This window comes from Chiloscyllium plagiosum, chromosome 3 (genome assembly GCF_004010195.1).
Source record: "Chiloscyllium plagiosum isolate BGI_BamShark_2017 chromosome 3, ASM401019v2, whole genome shotgun sequence".
Lineage (NCBI taxonomy): Eukaryota > Metazoa > Chordata > Chondrichthyes > Orectolobiformes > Hemiscylliidae > Chiloscyllium > Chiloscyllium plagiosum.
The window spans coordinates 60,221,784-60,245,736 of record NC_057712.1 but is presented as its reverse complement, the minus strand read 5'-3'; the positions used below and the strand labels follow the sequence as shown (position 1 = coordinate 60,245,736).

General features: G+C 40.0%; 2 protein-coding genes across 4 annotated transcripts in view; one reads left to right on the top strand and one right to left on the bottom strand.

Moving 5' to 3' along the window:
• The window catches only part of LOC122543908 (24-hydroxycholesterol 7-alpha-hydroxylase), a 72,927-nt gene extending 69,122 nt beyond the window's left edge, over positions 1 to 3,805 (bottom strand). Inside the window, exon 1 of one of the 3 annotated variants that reach the window (XM_043682831.1) lies at positions 3,720 to 3,805. The gene's annotated coding sequence lies outside the window, so the exon portion shown is untranslated. Of the gene's footprint in view, positions 1 to 3,352 lie in introns of all 3 variants that reach the window. The other 2 variants (XM_043682823.1, XM_043682841.1) reach the window with 2 other exon arrangements.
• Positions 3,806 to 3,891: 86 nt separating this feature from the next.
• Positions 3,892 to 23,953, top strand: part of LOC122543920 (calcipressin-3-like) — a 333,907-nt gene continuing 313,845 nt past the window's right edge. The window contains exons 1-2 of the mRNA XM_043682853.1: positions 3,892 to 3,991; positions 4,588 to 4,813. Of these exons, the coding sequence (XP_043538788.1) occupies positions 4,589 to 4,813 (225 nt within the window). The 5' untranslated portion in view covers positions 3,892 to 3,991; position 4,588. The remainder of the gene's footprint in view (positions 3,992 to 4,587; positions 4,814 to 23,953) is intronic.

Sequence of the window (23,953 nt, the reverse complement as noted above, 5' to 3'; positions counted from 1 at the left end):
GTGGTGACGGAGATCGGTGTGGGGGCGGGGTTAGGCATGGTGATAGAGATCAGCGTGGGGGTGGAGTTAGGTGTGGTGACGGAGATCGGCGTGGGGGCGGGGTTAGGCATGGTGACAGAGATCGGCGTGGGGGTGGAGTTAAGTGTGGTGACGGAGATCGGCGTGGGGGCGGAGACACATGCGGCGTTTGGGTCGTGCAGGTTAGTGATGTCACTGGTGGCGGAAGTGGCTGCGGTGACGGCAACCCAGGGGGCGGAAGTGGCTGTGGCGACAGTGTTATTCCCGATAGCCGCGGAGGCCGCGAATCTGTCGGCGATGGTCTTCCTGGCGATCGTGGAGGCGGTTGTCTGGGCGGCGATCGCGGAGGCGGTTGTCTGGACGGCGATTGCGGAGGCTGCAAGGTCGGTGGGGGCGGAAGTGACGTCATGGTCCGCGGCGGCGATTGTTGCCACGGGCGCTGTAGCAGACTCGTGGTTAATGGCGCCAGACTGATTTCGGAGGCCGATGAAAGATTCTGGAACAGTTGAGGAACCCAGTGTGTGGGGGTAAGTACATGAAAGTTTTTGGTACTTACTGTCTTTAATTTCCAATATAGCTGGGAAGAACTGTTTGTTTAGTGTATGGATTCTTCTGTGGATGAAGAATAGTAGAGGTGTATGGATTCTTCTGTGGATGAAGAACAGTAGAGGTGTATGGATTCTTCTGTGGATGAAGAACAGTAGAGGGTATGGATTCTTCTGTGAAGATGTATATACTGTGGATGTATATACTGAAGTAGGATGGATAGTCATAAATGAGCAATATAGGTATCACAATGTTATATTTAGCTTGCATTGACACAATAAGCTTTAGACCAATATTAAACTCGAATATAACAGGTCTGCAGGTAAGGTCAAACCAATTGTGGAACAAAATGCAGTGAGATATTGCCACTTTGCTTTTGTTTTGACAGCTTGGAGAAATTGTTGATTGCCACGAACCTCAAAGAAAGCTGTCCAAAAAGACCTAGCAATTTCTGTTGCATGCATCTCCCGTTTACAAATGCCAGTGTGAATCTGTCACCAAGTCAAAAAACTCTCCAGCAATAATGATGTAAACAAAGTGGTTAAACTGCCAATTATATTGAAGTATTCTCACAGACAGCTACCTAAGAAGTAAATTGCACTGAACTTTTAATTTCATGTTAAAATTTATAGTGAGAAAAATAAATAATTGGGACTTAGGTATGGATTAAGGTAGAAGGTGAATTATGATAAATTTTTTAAAAATATGACTTTTAATCATAAATACTATGAAGTGATATAGGAGGGATGGATGTATTCCCTTTTATCACACTCCTCATTTGTCTGTAACAGATTTTGAATTTTAAAAAGCTGTATTTGTCAATTCAATGTGTATTCCATTTCAATTCAGCCAGGATCAGAGAAGATTGTTGGATGACATGTCAGAAACAGCATCAAGGGGCAAGAGTGTAGGATTGCTGATGAAGGGCTTATGCCCAAAACGTCGATTCTCCTGCTCCTCGGATGCTGCCTGACCTGCTGTGCTTTTCCAGCACTATACTCTCAACTCTGATCTCCAGCATCTGCAGTCTTCACCTTCTCCCAGAAACAGCATCAGGCATACCTACAAATGGGACCGTTTTGAAGCTGCAACACAGGACTATCTGCATGTCAAACAGAAAAAGCAACATGTGATATACAGAGCTTAATGATCCCACAACCAAAGATCAGATCAAAGTTCTACAGTCCTGCCATATCCATCTGTGAATGATGGTGATCAATTAATCAACTAACTAGGAGAAGGAGACTGCTCAAATGTGATATTATTATATTAACAATACCATCTTCAATGATCAGGGAGACCAGCATAGGACAATATTGAAGCATTTGTATCTTTGACCAGAAGTACCAAGTGGCTAATCACTCATCCTCCTCCTCTGGTCCCCAGCATCACAGATACCAGTCTTAAGTCAATTTGGTTCATTTCACTTGGTATCAAGAAACAGCTGAAGCCACTGGATACAGAAAAAGCCAAGGGCCCTAACAACATCCAGCAATCATGATGAATTCTTGTGCTCCAGAACTAGCCACACTTTAACCAACCATTCCTATACAGCTACAACAACGACACCTACACAGAAATGTGGGAAATAGCCAAATGTATGTATTGTGCAGAAAAAACAAGTTAAATCCAAACAGGCCAATTACTGCCACATCAGTGCCCCCCTGATCCTCAGTAAAGTGATGGAAGGTATCATTGAAAGTGCTATGAAGTGATACTTACACATTAATAACCTGCTCACTGGTGGTCAATTTGAATTCCACCAGGACCAGTCAGATAATGAACTTTGTGCAACGTGGACAAAATAACTGAACTAACAGGTGGAGTTGGATTGATTGCCTTGACATCAGGTAGCTTCTGACCAAATATGGCATCAAAGAGGTTTTGTACAACTGAAATAAATGGCAATCATGCAGAAGACTCTCATCATTGGTAAGACTCACTCATAGGAGAAAGGAGGATGGTTGTGCTTGTTGGAGATCAATCACCTGAGCCCCAGCACATCATTGTACCAGGTCCTTAGGTTAGTTTTTTTCACATAATGGGTGGTAAGTGTCTAGTACAAGCTGCCAGAGATTGTGATGGAGGCAAATACAATTTTGTCATTTAAGAAACATTTGGACAGGGACATGGACCAAACACAGGGACTAGATTAGTTGTGAAAACAGGGCAGCATGGGCAGGTTAGGCCAAAAGGCCCATTTCCATGCTGTAACTCTTTATGACTATGACTCTTGTCCTCTGCCCAAATTCTTCAGCTACTTCATGAATGCTGATTATTGCATAGTGTTCAGTACAAATTGTGACTCTCCAATTCATGCAATAAGACCTGAACAACATTTAGGTTTTAGCTAACAAATGCAAGCAACAGTCATGCCCCAAGATGTCAGACGATCATTATCTATCAACGAAACAGAATCTAAATACTTCACCTTGATATTTAATGACATTTCCATCACAATTTCCTAGTATCCGCATCCAGGTAGTTTCCATTGACCAGAAACTGATCTGGATCAGTCATATTAATACTGTGACTGCAAAACAGGCCAGAGACCAGCAATTGTGTTGTGGAACCTCCTCACTGTCTAAAACCTGCTGCCATCTCCAAAGGCACAGCTCAACAATTTGTTGGAATAGTCTCAACTTTCTTGAGTGGATGTAACAGTAATCAATAAATTCAAGTCAAGGATAAAACATTTATTTGATGTTTGACCCCATCCACCAAACATTAAAAACCTCCATCCGTGCTGCAATTTATAACGTAACGAAGATGCACATTTGTAACTCACCAGTGCTCTTGAGATAGCATTTTGTAAACTCTCAACGTTCTACCATCTATGAGGACTAACGCAGCAGAGACGAGTAACCACCATAACTTGCAAATGCCTCTCCAAGTTATCAATACTTGAATACAATTTATCAGTTACTTGGAACGATATCACTGTTCCTGCACTGCTATTGGATCAAAATCCCAGAACTCTTCCCCTAACAGCATTGTGGGTGCACAACCAGCTGGACTACAGTGGTTCAGGAAAGTTGCTCAGCACCACCTTCTTCAGGGCAATTAGGGGTAATCGACAAAAGACAGCCTAAACAGCGACATCAATATTCCACTCTGTAATTTTTGCACCAGTGCTGACTGCGGGAGCCTCCTACCGCTCACAATTCAGCAAAACCGACGCCAGCTGGCAGGCCCGCCCTTGCAGCCCGTCCCCGTCGCCGCATGTGCCAAACGGTCGAGGCGCCTGTCAATCAGCGCCAGCTGGTGCCTGCCTCCTCTGATTGGATGGCGCTGTTGTTGGGGCTTGGGGGGGAGGGGTCAGGGGTGAAAGATGTGAATGGGTGTTGTGGCCGGCTGTCGGGCCAGGCTCAGTGAGCTCTCCAGGTGCTGCTACTGCTGGGCGAAGGGAGGGCACAAACACGCACAGGTACGGAGTGTACCACCTCCCGAGCCAGGGCTGCTGCAGCTGATGAAGGCTGGAGTCTATGGCCGAGGTGACAATATTTCATTCTCATCAGCTCTGCCAGACTGTCAGCTTCATATCCCAAAGGTTCAAGATTTGCAACGGTGCGCACTGCAACGACTCCGATGGGATTATGTTAATAACGGCGCGGTGTCAGCACATCAATCGGATAAGGGGGTTCCAGCTGTTTAATGATAATAACTAGTTTCATCGTGTTTTTATTTTAAATTTATTTTTCGGGGTTTTTTTAAGGGTAAAATCAATACGTAGGAAATAGATCAGGAATGCAATTTGCAACACTGCCACAAGTGAAACATTTAGGTGCAGTTTTTGTGATGCCTTTTTCTCATTATGATCAGTTTTGTTTAGACATTGTGGAAATAACGCTGTTTCAAGATTGGCAAATAGCAAACAGTGCACCAGTTCCTAGAATAACATGAAGTGCGTGCCATTGGAGGTTGATCATTTGTTATCTCTCATATATAAGGCATTTCCCATTCAAGCGATGTTATTTTACCAGTAGGTGCAAGACTGCACTTATCGTGTACTGTGTTTTCCAGGATGAGAGGAGACGATCCGCTCGCTGGCATGAGGAACCTGAAACGGTTCAGCGAAAGAGCTACTGCCTGCAATTTTTTCCTACTTGGGGCTGCAGACTTTCGCGATCCAAATGATCACATCCTCTCGCAGGAAGACTTCGACGAGATAACCGACTTCAACGATCTCCCGACCTCACTCTTTGCCTGTAACGTACATCAGTCTGTTTTTGAAGAAGAACAAGCAAAGGTATGTATGGCCATTGGTAATATGAGTGCAGTTGAGTTTGAAATCAAGTGTTCTGGCGTTGTTTATATAGTTGTTATCAGTGCGTCAGATGATCTTAAGACAAAACGTTCTGTTTATTACCGGGTGCGGAAATGATAAAGATTTTATTGATAAATGCTATTGGAACATAAGGAAGAATCGTGTAATCCAATGAAGATTTTCTGAAGTCAGGAGTTTTGATATAAGCTACCAATCTTCCAACAGGCCATTGACAGACTGTTTATCAAGTGCTTTTCTGGGGGTGTTAACTGCAGCATTAAAGTGGTCTTTGAATTGATTACCTGAAGAGAGGTTAAAATGTTGAACTTGCAACCGCACGGAGTAGATGAGATGAATGGCTTGGGTGCATTTATGGGGAAGGTGAACTCGGTAAGCATATAAGGTTAAATGAAGTAGGGAGGAACGTTGTTCAGAATAAATGTCAGCATTGTCCGGTTGGCTGATTGTACAGCTACCTGTGGTGTAAATTTTGCATAATCGTATGTTGATCTGTTTAAATATTTGAATTTTTCGTCTTTGCTAAGTCGTGCTACCAGCCCCTACCCTGCAAATGGTGTTCTGCAAAGAAGAACACACTGCTAAACATTTCAGAAATAAAGACTGCTAACCAATCAAGACTGATTTATAGCAAACATTTGGAAACTGTTGAGTAATCCATCTGATCTATCAAGGCACTTACTATCCCAATGTGCTATACCAAATTCCATCTCAGTCACTGAAAATTGAATGTCAAGTTTATGTTTTGTTTCAGCACTACACAAAAAAAACTAAAAATGCAATGATTTCTGCTTAAAAGAAATGTTTCCATTTTATGTTTGAAATCTTATGACTCCCTGACAATAATACTTTACAGTTTTGTTAACGGAAGCTTGAGCCTGCAGTTGCAATGTGGAGTTGTTCCTCCAAATGACAAAGTAAACTTATAGCACAATCAGACAAGGTACAATATAAAGTACATGTAAACAATGTACTATTTATAACACATTGAGGAAAACTACTGACCCTGTGCTATTTTTGGATGTAGTGCAGAACGCTTCTATCGTTCCGCAAGGTTTACTGTCCAACAATCCAGCAGATACAACCTCTGTGTAGGGTGTAATTCTTCACTTTGTTTCTGCAGTATGACACATGATGCAACTTTAAAGAATTTAAAAACAATTCAGCACATCTTATTTTTAAAAAATGCAAATATACCGTAACATATAAAAATCCACATAAAGCACTCATCTATTTACAGTTATTATAGTTGTGAGTATAGATTCTGTTGTTTGTTTAAAACAATTTAAAATTCCAATAACTAACTGTAGAATTAGGTTTATTTTCATTTTCTCCTAAATTCTTTGCCATATTGAAATACGCATCCAAATAAGGATTTAAGCTCTAAATGTAAGGCTATTACATCCCAAAAATAAAATAATCTATTTTTGTTCCTGGGTTGAGTGAACATTTTTAGCTCCCAAGTGAACACTACATGAAATATGTAAAACATTTTGATTCAAAATGAGTTCCAGATTTTGGGAGTGCATTCTAGGCCCTGTGAATTCCAGGATGAGTATTATTTCCAGTGTTGTTTTTAGTAGAATTCACAAAAAAGTCACAGTAATATTTTCATTTTGTTGAAATAGTCCTTGGTACATTGAGAGGTAGGCTGAATTTCCCATCTCAGTGAAGCAATTTCAAGTTAACTGACCAATTCCGTGAAATTAGCTCTGTTCAAACATGAAGCCTTTTACTGGCTCCTCGGCTGACAATAAACCCTTTCAGCCTTTAACATATCTTCTAATGAACCCATTAAAATAAAGTGAATTGTATCTTCAACATTTAAGTGTAAAGTATTTCTTTCAAAATAATTATGTAACAGTAAATACCAAAACATGCAATTCTGGTCTCCTTCCTATCGGAAAGATGTTGTGAAACTTGAAAGGGTTCAGAAAAGATTTACAAGGATGTTGCCAGGGTTGGAGGATTTGAGCTATAGGGAGAGGCTGAACAGGCTGGGGCTGTTTTCCCTGGAGCGTCAGAGGCTGAGAGGTGACCTTAGATTCCCTATAGTGTGGAAACAGGCCCTTTGGCCCAACCAGTCCACACCTACCCTCCAAAGAGTAACCCACTTCCCTCTGACTAATGCACCTATCCAATGGGCAATTTAGCATGGCCAATTCACCTGGCCTGCACATTTTTGGACTGTGGGGGGGAAACCGGAGCACCCAGAGGAAACCCACACAGACAAGGGGAGAATGTGCAAACTGCACACAGAAAGTCGCCCGAGGCTGGAATTGAACCTGGGACCATGGTGCTGTGAAGCAGCAGTGCTAACCACTGAGCCATCATGCTGCCCATTAGTTTATAGAGGTTTACAAAATTATGAGGGGCATGGATAGGGTAAATAGGCAAAGTCATTTCCCTGGGGTGGGGGAGTCCAGAACTAGAGGGCATAGGTTTAGGGTGAGAGGGGAAAGATGTAAAACAGACCTAAGGGGCAACTTTTTTACACATAGGATGGTACGTAAATGGAATGAGCTGCCAGAAGAAGTGGTGGAGGCTGGTACAATTGCAACATTTAAGAGGCACTTGGATGGATATATGAATAGGAAGGGTTTGGAGGGATGTAGCCGGGTGCTGGCAGGTGGGACTAAATTGGGTTGGGATATCTGGTCGGCATGGACGGGTAGGACCGAAGGGTCTGTTTCCATGCTGTACATCTCTATGACTCTATAATCAGTCTCCTGTGCTACATGAATGATGGTTTTTCTGATGGCAACTTTGACCAGAACTCCAAAAGTTAGACTGTATATTCAGTGTTACTCTAAGTTATGCCTGGTCGAAATGCAATTTGATTAACTGTTGCTGCTTTTATGTTGGCGTTATCTATGTCATTGCTGCTGACTGTTGCTCAATAGCAAAGATTAATGTTTATTATTGTATCATTATTACAGGTTTAGCAAGAAGTAATATTGGAACACTTTATGTCAGCATGTAGACTCCTCTTTTCCAGACCTGTGATATAAATAGGAATCTGAGTAAATAACATTACAATATACTGTAATTGAGTACTGTAATTTTCAAGACAAAACACCTACCCAAAATGATACATTCTGTAAGCTTTATGAATGAATAAAATAGCTTTATGTATGTATAAATAAAATAGCTTTCCTTGGAATCACTGGTACAGACTAAGTTGGGCCAGTCCGGTAAGTTTGGTATCCTGACAAGGTTTACATAGGCCTTTTGCCCAAGTACATTTGGCATTGGAGCCAATGAGTTTCTTTCCAGGAACAGATGCAATAATGTGCAAAGAGTAATACCTAACAAGTTAATCACCTGAGTTGAGTTTCTTGCTAATCTTGTAAAGGCAGAATTTTTCACTCTATTGTTCTGAGTTTAAAACATTAATGCACAGATATTGACTTTTTCCTGGTGTTGTGCCTGCCACACAGTGTGTTTTACCTCTTGTATCCAGCAAAGAAACTGTGAGTCAATGCTTAATAGTAATAAACAATCATATTTATTTATTTAACACAATTAATATTATAATAACAATACACTACAAACTAACAATTTACACTATAAATCTAATCAACTATCTTGTACTTTAATTTAATCTCAATGACCATATGCCATCACACTAGATCTTGGCCTTCTGCTGATCTTTGTGGCAATGATTGTCTGGTTGTCTTCTCCTGCTGGTCTCAGGGGTGTCTTCTCTTCACGGTGGTTGGTCTCAAGTTTCCACCCTGAGGTGGTGTTGCAGCTATTCTTATACTTAGGAGTCTTTGTGCCCTTTTAGGAGGGGCTGCAATGTTCACCAATAGATCAGTTAAGGCTCGGTCACCCTGATCGATCGGACCCAAACAGGTGTTGACGTGACAATTGCAAGGTGATCCTTAGGCATCCATTCCTGGAGGTGTTAGGTGCACGTAGGTTCGGTAGCACTTTCCAAATAAGAGTGTGAAATGCCCCTTTGTCTGGTTAATAATTCGGTGTTTCGGATTATCCTGGGGTTAGCGTTTAGGTGGATTCCATTCAGTTCAAATTCAAGTGCATGTTCTATGGTCTGCAGCTGTTGGGTCAATTGTGTACTGTCTATCTGTAGCTGCAGCTTGTCTGGATTCTGCAGTTTGTTTATTTCAGAGTCTTTGAGCAGTCACTTTTGGCCAAGGCTTGCCTCATTTTCCCAGCATGCCTCATTTATTGTCCCTTTTCTCAGAAGTCCATCATTTTGAGTGGTCTGTCTGACCACACTAGGTACATGACTGGCCAGTTGCAAATTATGGATTTCAGTTGTAACAGATTATTTAAACTGCAGGTGCATCAAAAGTGGAGCAAGTATTTCTATCTACCCTGAAACTTATCTATTGGTCATCTAGAAGAAACTATTGCTTATTGCTTAGTAGACCAAAGAAACCTGGATGGCAATTGATCTGTCCCTAATCCAGAGGGCCCTTAAGAGGTATTGTGTCACATAAGTCATTTGTGGTTCTCTGGTATGACAATATGGAGAATGAAGATGATGTCTGCATTGATACCATTTAAGTTGACAATGAGGTGTTAGACCTATGTAAACTTTTGAAGTTCAACCACAGTTTTGCATAATAAGCATGGGCATTTCCAAGTGGGAATCTATACCTACAAATTAATGTAAGTAATTCTCAAGATCTAGCTACTTGATAATTTCCTTCAAAGATGAAGTTTATACATAGAAATGTAGAAAATAGGTGCAGGAGTAGGGCATTTGGTTCTCTGAGCCTGCACCACCATTCAATATGATCATGGCTGATTTTGCAATTTCAGTTTTCACTCCCACTTTCTCTCCATATCCCTTGATCCTTTTAGCCTCAAGGCCCATATCTAGCTCCCTCTTGAATATATCTAACAAACTGGCCCCAACAGCTTTCTATGGTAAAGAATTCCACAGGTTCACAACTCTCTGAGTGAAGAAATTCTTCCTCATCTCTGTCCTGAATGGGTTACCACTTATTTTTAGACTATGACCCTTAACACTGGACATTCTGCTAATATTGGAGTATTTTTCCTACATCTAGCTTGTCCAGTGCCATGAGGGTTTTATATATATCTGTGAGATGTCCCCTTACTCTTCTAAAAACATGTTAAAAAACAAATACGAACAAGAGACAATTTTCATTTATGGATTGGAAAAAGGAATAATTTAAAAGAAAAGTCATCAAACACAACATTTCCAGCAGAAATGCGTTATCATTCACAATGCATCTAGAAAAGATGTCTTGGCCAGCTTTAAAATTACAACTTTGATTATTTTAAAGAATTCTTTCTTAGATTATACTGGCAAAGCCAGCATTTGTTTTCCACCACTAATTTTGCTTGCATTGAGTAACTTGCTATGCCCAATACTGAGGGCAGTTGAGAATTGACCGAATTGTTGTGGGTCTGGCGTAACACTTAGCTAACCAGGCAAGGATGGTAGATTTCCTTCTCTGAAAAGCATTAGGGAACAAGATGGATTTTGCTAATAACTGATGATAGTTTTGTGATAACTATTAATTGAGCCTAGCTTTATATTCCAAATTTAATTTTGAATTTAAATTTCACCATCCACCTTGATGGGAGTTGAATCCGCTGCCTCAGAGCTTTAGCCTGGACCTTTGGAATATCAGTTCAGTTACATAGCCATTGCACCAGTTGTCTCCTGGTTTATTATAATACTTATCTTCTAGCTATTTTGTTCAGGTAAAATTATGGTAGCTATTTTAGAACTCTTAGCATGATGGTTAAATTATTATCTGATGGTTCAATGGATATATATCCATCCCAAAGTGTCTGTGATTTTCTGAAAATATGCTTCAAACCAAATTTGACAGTCTGTATGAATTAAAAGATAATAAACTAAAAGAACTAGAATATTTTTGTTAGCCTATTTATAAAAGCTTAAATTTGCTTTAAATGACACAATTTTGTAATTCGTGAAAATAAACTTGTGTTTTCTCTTGAGTGTGAAACTCAGCATCTGTGGTAAATTAAATACTCACCATTTGCCATGATAACTTAGGCATTCTAGTTTCTTAAAAGTATATCTGACTGACTTCTACGCTGGTCACATATTACAACCAATACCAATAATATGAAAAGGAAGTCCACTTCCATGCCAGAGTTATATTGATCATAGTGGTGCTCTTTATAGAGGCACAAACGCCTGTCCCTCTGCAAATTTATTATCCTAGTGCATTTTTGATGAAACAGAAATAACAATAGTAACTTAGATTCATAGAGTCATATAGATGTACAGCACAGAAATACACCCTTCAGTCCAACTTGTCCATACTGACCAGATATCCAAAATCATTCTAGTCCCATTTACCAGTATTTGGCCCATATCCCTCTAAACCCTTCTTACTTATGTACCCGTCCAGATAAATGTTCTAATTATTAAAACCCTTAAGAGTTATGACTTGTCTGTCTTGCAACATTATAATTGCCTACTCTAAAATTAAATATGAAGCATTTTCTTTTAAAACAGTTTGACAATACCTGTATGAATGACCCTGGGTCACAATTAAATGATAAACCTGAACCACAATTAATTATAAATATAGTAACATGACATCCTTTCTTAGTGTATATGCAGTACTTGATTCTAAGTTTTTGATCAGAAGAACAGAAATATGTTGACGTTCTCAGACTGCTCAACACCCAACCCCATGGTATGGAAAGCAGTGAGAAAGCCTTCTCCATCGCCACAATATGCTGGAGGTGAGCTAGATTTTTAAACGGTGAGATTTCCGTTGCTTAGGAAGAAGTCCTGCCCTGGGGAACTGCAGAGTTCAGAGATGTGCACTGCCAGGAGTACAGGAAGAAGCTGTAGAGGATCATGGCTGACCTGAAAAGTTAAGTCATAGGATGTTAGCACATAAAGGGTATCCAAACAAGCAGGAGAGGGAGACACGAGGCCAGGATCTGTTAGGTGGTGACATCTTGGCGGTGTGGATACCTCTGGTATGTGCAGGGCACCTCCCAAAATGATGTGCTGTCCCTTCCTGCCTTTTCTCACAATGGTAATTAAACATTCTGTGCCCGCCTTTGTCCAACTTCTTATGCCAACCATATTTTGGACTGGCCGGCATATTATTCAGGATGATAGCTTGTGAACGTGCCTGAATGACTCCTATTTATTTATTTAAATATGGCAGGCAGCCAATTTTACATTCACTATGCTAGCATATTATTGGAGTAAGCTTGGAATTGTGTATTAAAGTGTATAACTATTTTACATTTCCCGATTGTCAAAAATTTGGCATGGACATTCCACCTTGCGTTTCATAGAAGAACTAAGCAGTAACAGGGAAGATTTCAATGCTATCATTTCTTGGGCTCTGAAAAAGACTGAATCTCTCAACAGAGAGAAAGTGAGGACTGCAGATGCTGGAGATCAGAGCTTAAAAATGTGTTGCTGGAAAAGCGCAGCAGGCCAGGCAGCTGCCTCATGCCCATCCATTTTATTCCCACCATGGAAGGTGACAATTTTGTTCATGTCAAAATTACAGTATTATTTTTATAAATGAACTAAAATAGCTCAATTTTTTGTAGTAGTCATATTAATCTTTTGGCACTTCATTTTAAAATAAATCATGCAATCAAGTTAAAGTTAAGATCTGAAGATGTGGCTCGTTGATGCTTTCTAAATTCTAATAAAAGTATGGAGTCAAAAATAAGTTGCGTTGAATATGATTCACTATGATAGGCATACCTGGGTCATAATTGGATTAGCCTTAGACATAGATGTTGGCATGTTACAAGCCATTGGCAAATGCCCAAGTTAATGGTTTAAGGGCAATAATAGATTATAATAAAAATAACACCACAGATCACAGCACAGATTGTAGTGAACTATGACTATGTGACCCTTTGCCCATTCCTATTAATGACTGAATGCAGTTCAGGTCATTTTATTCCAAACGCAGTCAGATTTAGGTACAGTCATAATCACAAAGTACTGTTTGTGCTCACAGCACCTTTGCCTTGACGTGTGTCAGACTCTGTCTGGTTTCAAGACTGACGAATAACCCATGGTATACTGATCAAATTCCAATTATATTGCATTAGGAAATGGCAGATTTCACATTAAACTGGATTCTTTAGGATACAGTTAATTTGACCAATATGGAACATTTGCATTTGAATTTTGACTCCTAACAGTAGCATGAGAATATAGATCTTTTTAATGGCTTTCACCAGAGCCGAATGTATCTAATATGGGACAATCAGTATTCAACAGCAGGTTATATTTAGAGAGAGATAATACTTCTTTAATAAAATGCCTTTGTTAAACCTTCCTTATTTTCCATCAGATTGTAATCTGTGTATTGGCATTATTTCTGCATTGTCATAAAGTAATTTTTGTTTTAAGTATTTTTCAAAACTTAAAAGTCTATGAAACACTGTCTTGTGATAATGGTGCTCTTCAAAGAAAGATTTTCATTGATGGCATAATTGCAAATGAGTAGATTATACTTTTTATACTTGTCATGCTCGTCCAACATGAACAACTAAATGTGGTACTGGATGGTGCTCTAGCATCACTAGCATCAACCTATGTCAAATATTTCCTCTGTACATTAGGTGAATTCATAAAAAGCACTTTTAATGGAAATATATTCAGAGTTGTAATGACACATCTCAGGAACAGTTGGAACTTGGACCTGGGTCTCTCAGTCCAGGAGTAGGAACACTCCAAATGTGGATAATCTCACACTTTCCCATGTTATACTTCATTTTCAACATTGGTAGGCACTTATTTAACCTGTTCAATTCTCTTTGTAACCTCTTTTAGTCCTTTTGATAGCCTTCATTCCCACCTAACTATATCATCAGTGATATTACACTTGGTCTCTTTGTCTAAGACATCAATATAGTTTGTGAGTAGTGCAATGGGCTGAATGGCTTCATGTTGCATTGTATTATTCTATGATTGTGTTTGCATGTACTTCACAAATTCTATTGTCTTTAGTTTTGATCTGTTGCATCTTTAAGTGATGTGCACAGGAAATGATTCAGGGATCATTATTGTTTATTATTTATTATTTATGTAAACTGATTTACACTCTGGGAATTGCAAGCAATTCGGTAGGAAGACACATTCTTCTTGGATCACCAGATACAATGAAGGAAAGAGGCCAGAATAAAATAATGCAACTTTAAATAAGTAAGAGGAAACAATAGATTTGGTTTGGATGCTGAACTAATTATCATTATATTAACTGTGAAAAGTTAAAAATCACACAACACCAGGTTATAGTCCAACAGGTTTAATTGGAAGCACACTAGCTTTCGGAGTGACGGTTCTTCATCAGCCACTACCCCAGTCCAACACCGGCATCTCCAAATCATTAACTGTGAATGTTTTGTTGTGGGAGCAAAGAAGGAAGACTGTAACAGTACAATATATGAAAGGGGAAGTACACTGGAGTCATAGAGTCATAGAGATGTACAGCATGGAAACAGACCCTTCAGTCCAACCTGTCCATGCCGACCAGATATCCCAACCCAATCTAGTCCCACCTGCCAGCACCCGGCCTATATCCTTCCAAACCCTTCCTATTCATATGGGCGGCACGGTGGCACAGTGGTTGGCACTGCTGCCTCACAGCGCCAGAGACCCGGGTTCAATATCCGCCTCAGGCGACTGACTGTGTGGAGTTTGCACGTTCTCCCCGTGTCTGCGTGGGTTTCCTCCGGGTGCTCCGGTTTCCTCCCACAGTCCAAAGATGTGCAGGTCAGGTGAATTGGCCATGCTAAATTGCCCGTAGTGTTAGGTAAGGGGTAAATGTAGGGGTATGGGTGGGTTGCACTTCGGTGGGGCGGTGTGGACTTGTTGGGCCGAAGGGCCTGTTTCCACACTGTAAGTAATCTAATCTAATCTAATCATACCCATCCAAATGCCTCTTAAATTTCGCATTTGTACCAGCCTCTACCACTTTCTCTGGCAGCTCATTCCATACATGTACCACCCTCTGTGTGAAAATGTTGCCCCTTAGTTCTCTTTTATATCATTCCCCTCTCACCCTAAACCTATGCCGTCTAGTTCTGGACTCCCACGCCCCAGGGAAATGACTTTGCCTGTTTGCCCTATCCATGCCCCTCATAATTTTGTAAACCTCTATAATGTTACCCCTCAGCCTCCAATGCTCCAGGGAAAACAGCCCCAGCCTGTTCAGCCTCTCCCTGTAGCTCAGATCCTCCAATCCTGGCAACATCCTTGTAAATCTTTTCTGAGCCCTTTCATGTTTCGCAACATCTTTCCGATAGGAAGGAGGCCAGAATTGCACGCAATATTCCAACAGTGGCCTAACCAATGTCCTGTACAGCCACAACATGACATCCCAACTCCTGTACTCAATACTCTGACCAATAAAGGAAAGCATATCAAACGCCTTCTTCAATATCCTATCTACCTGCAGCTCCACTTTCAAGGAGCTATGAACCTGCACTCCAAGGTCTCTTTGTTCAGCAACACTCCCGAGGACCTTACCATTAAGTGTATAAGACCTGCTAAGATTTGCTTTCCCAAAGTGCAGCACCTCGCATTTATCTGAATTAAACTCCATCTGCCACTTCTCACACTAAAACTGAAAGTGAAAACTTTCAGCTTGGTGAACATAAAGATTAACTAAGTTTATACTTTTAAAAAACTTTTTGTATTTATGTATTTTTTATTTTATGTATTTTATTTTATGCATTTTTTTAGTCTCAGTGACTATTTAAATCAAACAATGTTATACTTTTGAGGATTTTGTTTTGTACAGAACTTCCATCCCAGAGCTGTCAGCTGTTTGATCTTTGTAAAAAAAATTGAATGAACTGCTGATGCTGGAAATCAGAGACAAAAATAGAAATTGCAGGAAAAGCTCAACAGGTCTGGCAGCATCTGTGAAGAGAAATCAGAGTTAACGTTTTGGGTCAAGTGACCCTTTCTCAGACGTTTTGACAGATACTGCCAGACCTACTGAGCTTTTCCAACAATTTCTGTTTTTGAGCTGTTTGATCTTATTCATCTTGTCTTGATTCAGCTGATAATAACTGACTAGAAGAAAGTTGTGTTGTTGTGTTTACAATCCTGAAATGTGAATTGCTCTATATTGCGTAGAAACTTGCCATATAATTGTGGAAAAACAGTTTAAGATATCTGAATGCTGTTAAATTAGAGCTTAAAAGTTGTACAATGTATTTTCATTTGAGTGTCAACCTTAAGACAGACATTTTGATCCAAATACTGGTCTGTTTTAACTTTTCATCTGCTGTTTTTCTTCTCCCTTTAGGTTCTGTGACCACAGATTTATATTCCTAGCACTTAGAAATGTCTATTTGTGCAGTAGATTTGTTTTTCTTTCCACTTGTTTTGTTCGTCTCTCCGTGAGCCACAAATGATCACCTCTGAGGCCAGCTGAGTTGCATTGAAATGAATTTGTTGAGAGATCCACCCTGTCCTTTAGAGAGCAATTATTTTCAACTTAAATAAGCGCAGCTTGTGTCCTGCATTTAGTGAATCAGCATTGTTCTATGTGATATGTAGTGGAATAATGAAATTTAAGGTGTTTCTGGGCTGCATCCATAAAGGTTCGAAAGACATATTTCCAAATTGTGGTTTTGTAATTGTTCTTTAAAAGAAGAGCTGAATTTTTTTAATGTATTCATAGAAAGTGAGTAGTAAGGGTGAACTCAGCATTTATTGCCCATTTCTGATGTCCTGGAGAAGGTGATTTAGTTCTTGGACTGTAGAAATATTCACAATGCTGTTAGGAAGAGAGTTGCAGGATTTTTGACTATGAAGGAATGGAGATATACTTCCAAGCCAGGATAGTGTTGTGGCTCGGAGAGGATCTTGCAGGTTGCAGAGTTACCATGCACCTGCTGTCCTGACTTTCTAGGTGATAGAGATGATAGGTTTGAAAGATATTGTCTAAGACATCTTTGTGAGTTACTGCAGTGCATCATTTACAGACTGCTGCCATTGTATCTTACAGTGCCAATCAAGAGGGCTGCTTTACCCGGGGAGGCATTGAGCTTCTTGAGTGTTTTTAGAGCTCCATCAATGCAAGCAAGTGAGGACTATTTATCACACTCCTGACTTGTGCCTTGTAGATAGTGGGTAGTGTATGGGGAGGTAAGTTACTCGCCACAGAATTCCTGGTCTCTGACATAATCTTGTAGTCACAGGATTTATATGGCTGGTTCAGTTTCGTTTTTGGTCAATGGTAACCCTTAGGATGTTGACAGTGAGGACTTCAGTGACGGTAATGCTATTGAATTTCAAAGGACAATATTTAGATTGTCTCCAGTTTGAGATGGTCATTGCCTGGCACCTGAAGTAATGCAAATTTTATTTGGCAGTTATCTGGATGGAAAAGAATTTGCATCTGAGGAATTGTGAATAATGCTGAACATTATGCAGTCATCAATGAATCTCCCATTTCTGATGAAGAGAAGGTCATTGATGAAGCAGATAAAGATGCTTGGACCAAGGACATCACCCTGAGAAACTCTTGCAGAGATGTCCTTGAGCCAAGACAATTGACCTTCTACCATCACAATCATCTTCCTGTGTGCCAAGTATGACCAGTGGAGAGCTTCCCCACTGATTCCCATTGACATGAATTTTGCCTGGGGTCAAGGGCAGTCACATTCTTCTAACCTCTTTTCAACTCACGGATTATAACGAGGTTATAATGAAGTTAAGAGCTTAGTGGCCCTCTTGGAAACTGAACTGAGTATCAGTGAACAGATTATTACTTTGCAAGTGGCACTTGATAACACCATTGACCACTTCTATTTCTTTATTGGACAGTAGATTGATGGGCAGCATTTACCCAGGTTGAATTTGTCCTGCTTTATGTATATAGGACATTACTGGACAGTTTTAATATTGTTTGATAGATGCCTGTAAGAGTGGTAGAGGCAGAAACCCTCATAACATTTAATTTCAGATATCTTCCAACATAATCTAAGGAAACTGACACTTGAGAAACAATTATGTTTCATAAACCTCATAACAAGTAGAAAGCAAATACATGCTTAGTTACTTGTAGGTCCTCCCCAGAGCGGCTACCCCTCTTTTGACTAGTTTAGTCTCACCTTGACAAATCAAATGCATCTATAAACTGAATCATTTCGCATGATTGTTTTATATTCCATCTTCAAAATGATGCAACCTGTTTCCGATACTAGCACAGCAACTTGAGAGCTTAAAAGCAAGGTATTCTGCAAGATCCTGGGTTTTTCTGTGCCTGAATATTATGAACGTTGGCTGCAAACCCTTTATTTATACACCTTGTTCTAATTGACTACTAAACACAAATAACAAACAAAAGCAAAATGCCGTTGATGCTGGAAATCTGTAACAAACACATGGTGGAGGAATTCAGCAGGTCTGGCAGTGTCTGTGGAGGGAAGCAAAGTTAATGTTTTGAATCTGGTATGACTCTTCTTCAGCTACAAATAGCAGTCTCTTTAAGAAAAGCAAACACTTCACAGAGAGCAAATTTTAATATCTTGCAGCCATTCTGATTTTTTTTTGTTACAGAAATTGGCATTTCGTATAGAAGTTGACTGTCAGCTCTTTTCAAATGAACCAAGATCTTGTCTAGTCCACATAAAATATTCAAAAGCACAGAGGAATTCTTCCTGGTGTTCTGACTAATATTTATTCCTCAACTAACATTAATAAACTGATTGTTTTATCGCTATCGTATTGCTATTTATGGGACACTGCTGTACCTTTGGTTGCCCTTCTATAGGAAGGATGTTATTAAAATTGAGAGGGTGCAGAAAAGATTTACAAAGATATTGCTGGGATTAGATGGTTTGAGATATAGGGAAAGGCTGAATAGGCTGGAGTTTTTTTCCCTCGAGCATCAGAAGGGGAACCTTCTAAAGGTTTATCAAATCATGAGAGCCGTGAATAACGTGAATCACCAAGGTCATTTCCTCAGGGCATGGGAGTCCAAAACTAGAGGACATAGATTTAAGGTCAGAGGGGAAAGATTTAAAAAGGACTTGAGGTTTTTCACACAGAGGGCAGTGCATGTATTGAATGAGCTGCCTGAGGAAGTGATGGAGGTGGGTAAAATACATGATTTAAAAGTATAAACGCACATCAGAGGGTTGGTGCAAACTTGATGGAGCAAATGACCTCTATCTGCATAGGGATTCTATGATTCTATGAACTGCTCAGCCTAATTATTAAAACCCAATACTGAATCTCAGAACAATCAGATTCAGAACCTTAAATTAACCGTTGATTAATAATTTGTAATGTTTAGAATAGACAATTGCTTAACCATTCTATATCTTCAGGTACACATATTCACAACATTGACAGGAAAAACCTTTTACTTGGCTACTTAGAGAACATGTTCCAAGAGACATTGAACTGTATTTTTGTGTTGGTTGTGTTTCCAGTCCGTGAGTTAAAATGTGAATAAATCACCTTCACATAATGGGATGCAACATGTTTTCACAAACAATTATTTCATATTGTCTATTCTGCAACCCCTCCCATTTCCCCCCACTAATGATCTATCACCTTCCCTGACTACCTCAAATGTTCTGGAGCTGTTTAAGTGGAATTGTTTCCCAATGTTGCATATCAATGGAGTGATGTAGAGATGTAGCATTGTAGGGATGGCCAAGTGCACCATCCAGCTTCTGTTGTAGTCCCAAGGCCAATTTCTTTCAAAAGACAACCAAGGACCTAGTGAGAAGGTGGTGTTTTAGTATTATTTAAATTTTTTGAACTCCAATTTATCAAGAACTTTGTTGTTAGCTCAGAATGCATTTTTATCATTCATTATTGCTATGCATTTGCTAAAAAGAATTTACAGTTAAAAGAATTGCATGGGTTAAGGGGAAAAGCACCTGCTAATAGAATCACAATTACTGTAAAGCAAGTGATGCAAGAAACCAGCTCAGAATTTGGAAAAATTTGTTAGCAAAATCAAATAAGGTAACGATGGAAAATTTTGGCAACATATCCTTGCTTGTCAATGGCCTCAGTTTTATACTGGGGGATCCATACATCAAAGGGTGACAATGATGATAATGAAAACTTTGACTGTAGTGTTAGCCTGGAACACTGCATGGGGTCTTTGAAGTGTTGAATTGCAGCAAAAATGGAGTAAACATGTCTGTTTATATCTATCATTCATTATTAAAAATGAACTAATATATATATATATATATTAGATATTTAATTGTGAAATCTTTGTGAATGACTATCACATGTGTTAACTTAGATAGAGATGTACAGCATGGAAACAGACCAATGGGTCCAATTCGTCCATGCCAACCAGATATCCTAAATTAATCTAGTCCCATTTGCCAGCATTTTGCCCATATCTCTCTAAACTCTTCCTATTCATATACCCATCCAGATGCCTTTTAAATGTTGTAATTGTACTAGCCTCTACCACTTCGCCTGGCAGCTCATTCCATACATGCACCGCCCTGTGCATGAAAATGTTGCTCCTTAGGTCCCTTTCACATTTTTCCCCTCTCACTCTAGTTCTGGACTCCGCAACCCCAGAGAAAAGATCTTGTCTATTTACTCTATCCATGCCCTTCGTGATTTTATAAATCTCTATAAGATCACTCCTCAGCCTCTGCTGCTGCCTGGGAAAACAGCCCCAGCCGATTCAACTTCTCCCTATAGCTCAAATCCTCCAACCCTGGCAACATCCTTGTAAATCTTTTCTGAACCCTTTCAAGTTTCACAACATCCTTCTGATAGCAGAGAGACTAGAATTGCTCACAATATTCTAAAAGTGGCCTAACCAATGTCCTGTACAGCCGCAGCATGACCTCCTAACTCCTAATTCACTGCTTTGACTAATAAAGGAAAGCCTTCTTCATGATCCTATCTACCTGTGACTCCACTTTCAAGGAACTATGAACCTGCTTCAAGGTCTCTTTGTTCAGCAGCACTCCCTTGGACCTTACCATTTAGTGTATAAGTCCCACCCTGATTTGCCTTTCCAAAATGCAGCACCTCACATTTATCTAAATTAAACTCCATCTGTCACTCCTCAGTCCATTGGCCCATCTGAACTAGGTCCTGTTGTAATCCGAGGTAACCTTCTTCACTGTCTTTGACTCCTCAAATTTTGGTGTCTTCTGCAAAATTACTAACTATACCTCCGACATTCACATACAAATCATTTATAAAATGATGAAAAGGAGTGGACCCGGCGCTAATCCTTGTGGCACACCACTGGTCACAGACTTCCAACCTGAAAAACTCTCCACCACCACTCTCTGCCTTCGAGCCAGTTCTGTATCCAAATAGCTAGTTCTCCCTGTATTCCATTTGATCTAACCTTGCTAACCAGTCTACCATGAGGAACCTTGTTGAATGCCTTACTGCAGTCCATCCAGACCATTTCCACCACTCTGCCCTCATCAATCCTCTTCGTTACTTTTTCAAAAAACTCAATTGTTAGTGAGACATGATATCCCACGCACAAAGCCATATTGACAATCCCTGATCAGTCCTTGCCTTTCCAAATGCATGTAAATCCTGTCCCTCAGGATTCCCTCCAACAACTTGCCCACCACCAATGTCAGGCTCACCGGTCTATAGTTCCCTCACTTTTCCTTAACACCTTTCTTAAGTAGTTGCACCATGTCAGCCAACCGCCAGTCTTCTGGCACCTCACCTGTGACTATTGGTGATGCAAATATCTCAGCAAGGGGCCCGGAAATCACTTCCCTAGCTTCCCATCAGAATTCTCAGTCAGGGCCTAGAGATTTATCCACCTTTATGCATTCCAAGACATCCAGCACCACCCCTCTGTAATATGGACATTTTTCAAGATGTCACCATTGTTATGAAGATGTGAGTGTACTGTACCTTTGAGAGTTAAAAGCAACAGAACTACCTGATAGAACCAAGTGTTCTGAAAAAAGATACAATGCACCAGCTACTGGGGTAGCTCGGGTATTTAGTTGCCTGGGAACAAAAGCAGATTTGAATTAGGCCAATCGGTTTAAATATACCCCAAAACAAATAGCAAACTCCAATCCAGTTTGGATTTAGTATATTGAAAATTTTAAAAGCCAGTGACACAATCTGATGCTTTGGGGTGTAAGACTGGGGGAAATTGAACAGTTGAGAGGAGAACTGACAAGTTACCAGTGTGTAAAAAGACTGCCTGCAAAATAGCTCTCTTAAAAGTACCTTTATCGTTCAGTAACCTGTGAAGCAGAAATCCCTAAGAAGAAGAAGAAAAGAAGACCAGCATTCAGAGAAAACGAAAGCTGTCTGGTTTTGAGATAAGAAGTTTTGTTTTGCAAATTGTAATTGGGAGTTTTATTGGACTAGTATTGTAGAAGGGAAGGTAAAAGATCGGTCAGTGTAAGGACTTGTGAATAGTTGTTAGTTAAGTGTTCTCTGTCATGCTTTAAGAAATAAAGTTGTGAATTTTTGCTTTAACTAGTTCTTGGCTTACCAAATTTTCACAGATTACTGCATGGAATAAATCTTTTCTGTTTTCTGGTTTTAAATTAAACAGGAGAGTTTACCCTGTGTTATAACACCATCTATTTCTCCACATTCTATATCTTCCTTGTCCTTCTCCACAACAAACACTGAAATATCTCCTCATCCCCTCTGGTTCCACACATAGGCTGCGTTGCTGATCTGTGAAGGACCCTATTCTCTCCTGAGTTACGTTTTTGTCCTTAATTTATTGATAAAATCCTTTTAGATTCTTCTTACCCCTATTTGCCAAAGCTATCTTATGTTCCCTTTTTGCCCTCTGGATTTCCCTCTTAAGTGTACTCTTCTAAGGATTCATTTGATCTCTGCTGTCTATACCTGACATATGCTTTCTTCTTTTTCTTAACTGAAACCTCAATTTCTCTAGTCATCAACCATTTTCTACACCTACCAGCCTTGCCTTTCACCCTAACAGGAACATATCTGGACTCTTGATATCTCATTTTGAAGGCTTCCAATTTTCCAGCCATCCTTTTACCTGCAAACATTCTCCCCAATCAACTTTTGAAAGTTCTTGCCTAATGCCCTCAAAATTGGTCTTCTTCTAATTTAGAATTTTAACTTTTTGATCCACACTATCCTTTTCTGTCACTATTTAAACACTAATAGAACTATAGGCGCTGATCCCAAAGTGCTCCCCCACTGACACCTCAGTCACTTGCCCTGCCTTATTTCCCAAGAATAGGTCAGGGTTTGCACCTTCTCAAGAAGGAACAGCCACATATTGAATCAGAAAACTTTCTTGTACACACTTAAATTCTTCGCCAACTAACACCATGACACCCAGTCTATGTTAAGAAAGTTAAATTAATAACCGTAGCACCCTGTTATTCTTCCAGATGACTGAGATCTCGTTACAAATTTATTTCACAATTTCCCTCTGACTATTGGGGAGTCTACAGTACAATCCCAATAAGGTGATCATCTCTTTCTTATTTCTCAGTTCCACCCAGGTAACTTCCCTGGATGTATTCCCAGGAATATCACCGCCCCCCCACCCCCACCCCCGGCTAAAAACAGAGGAATGTTATTCCTTATCAAAAACACCACTACCCCTCGTCTCTTGCTACCCCCCACCCCCAATATTCTATCCTTCCTATAGATGTTATTATTTGTCCATTTCTGAATCTTTAGATCATTATTGGAACCTAATCACCTATTTAGATTGCTGTAGCAGTTAAAGAATATTTCTAATATTGTGTCAGGGTCTCATTAGAGAGTCATAGAGATGTACAGCATGGAAACAGACCCTTCGGTCCAACCCGTCCATGCCGACCAAATATCCCAACCCAATCTAGTCCCACCTACCAGAACCTGGCCCATATCCCTCCAAACCCTTCCCATTCATATACCCATCCAAATGCCTTTTAAATGTTGCAATTGTACCAGCCTCCACCTTCCTCTGGCAACTCATTCCATACACGTACTATGCTCTGCATGAAAACGTTGCCCCTTAGGTCTATTTTATATCTTTCCCCTCTCACCCTAAACCTATGCCCTCTAGTTCTAGACTCCCCGACCCCAAGGAAAAGACTTTGCCTATTTATCTTATCCATGCCCCTCATAATTTTGTAAACCTC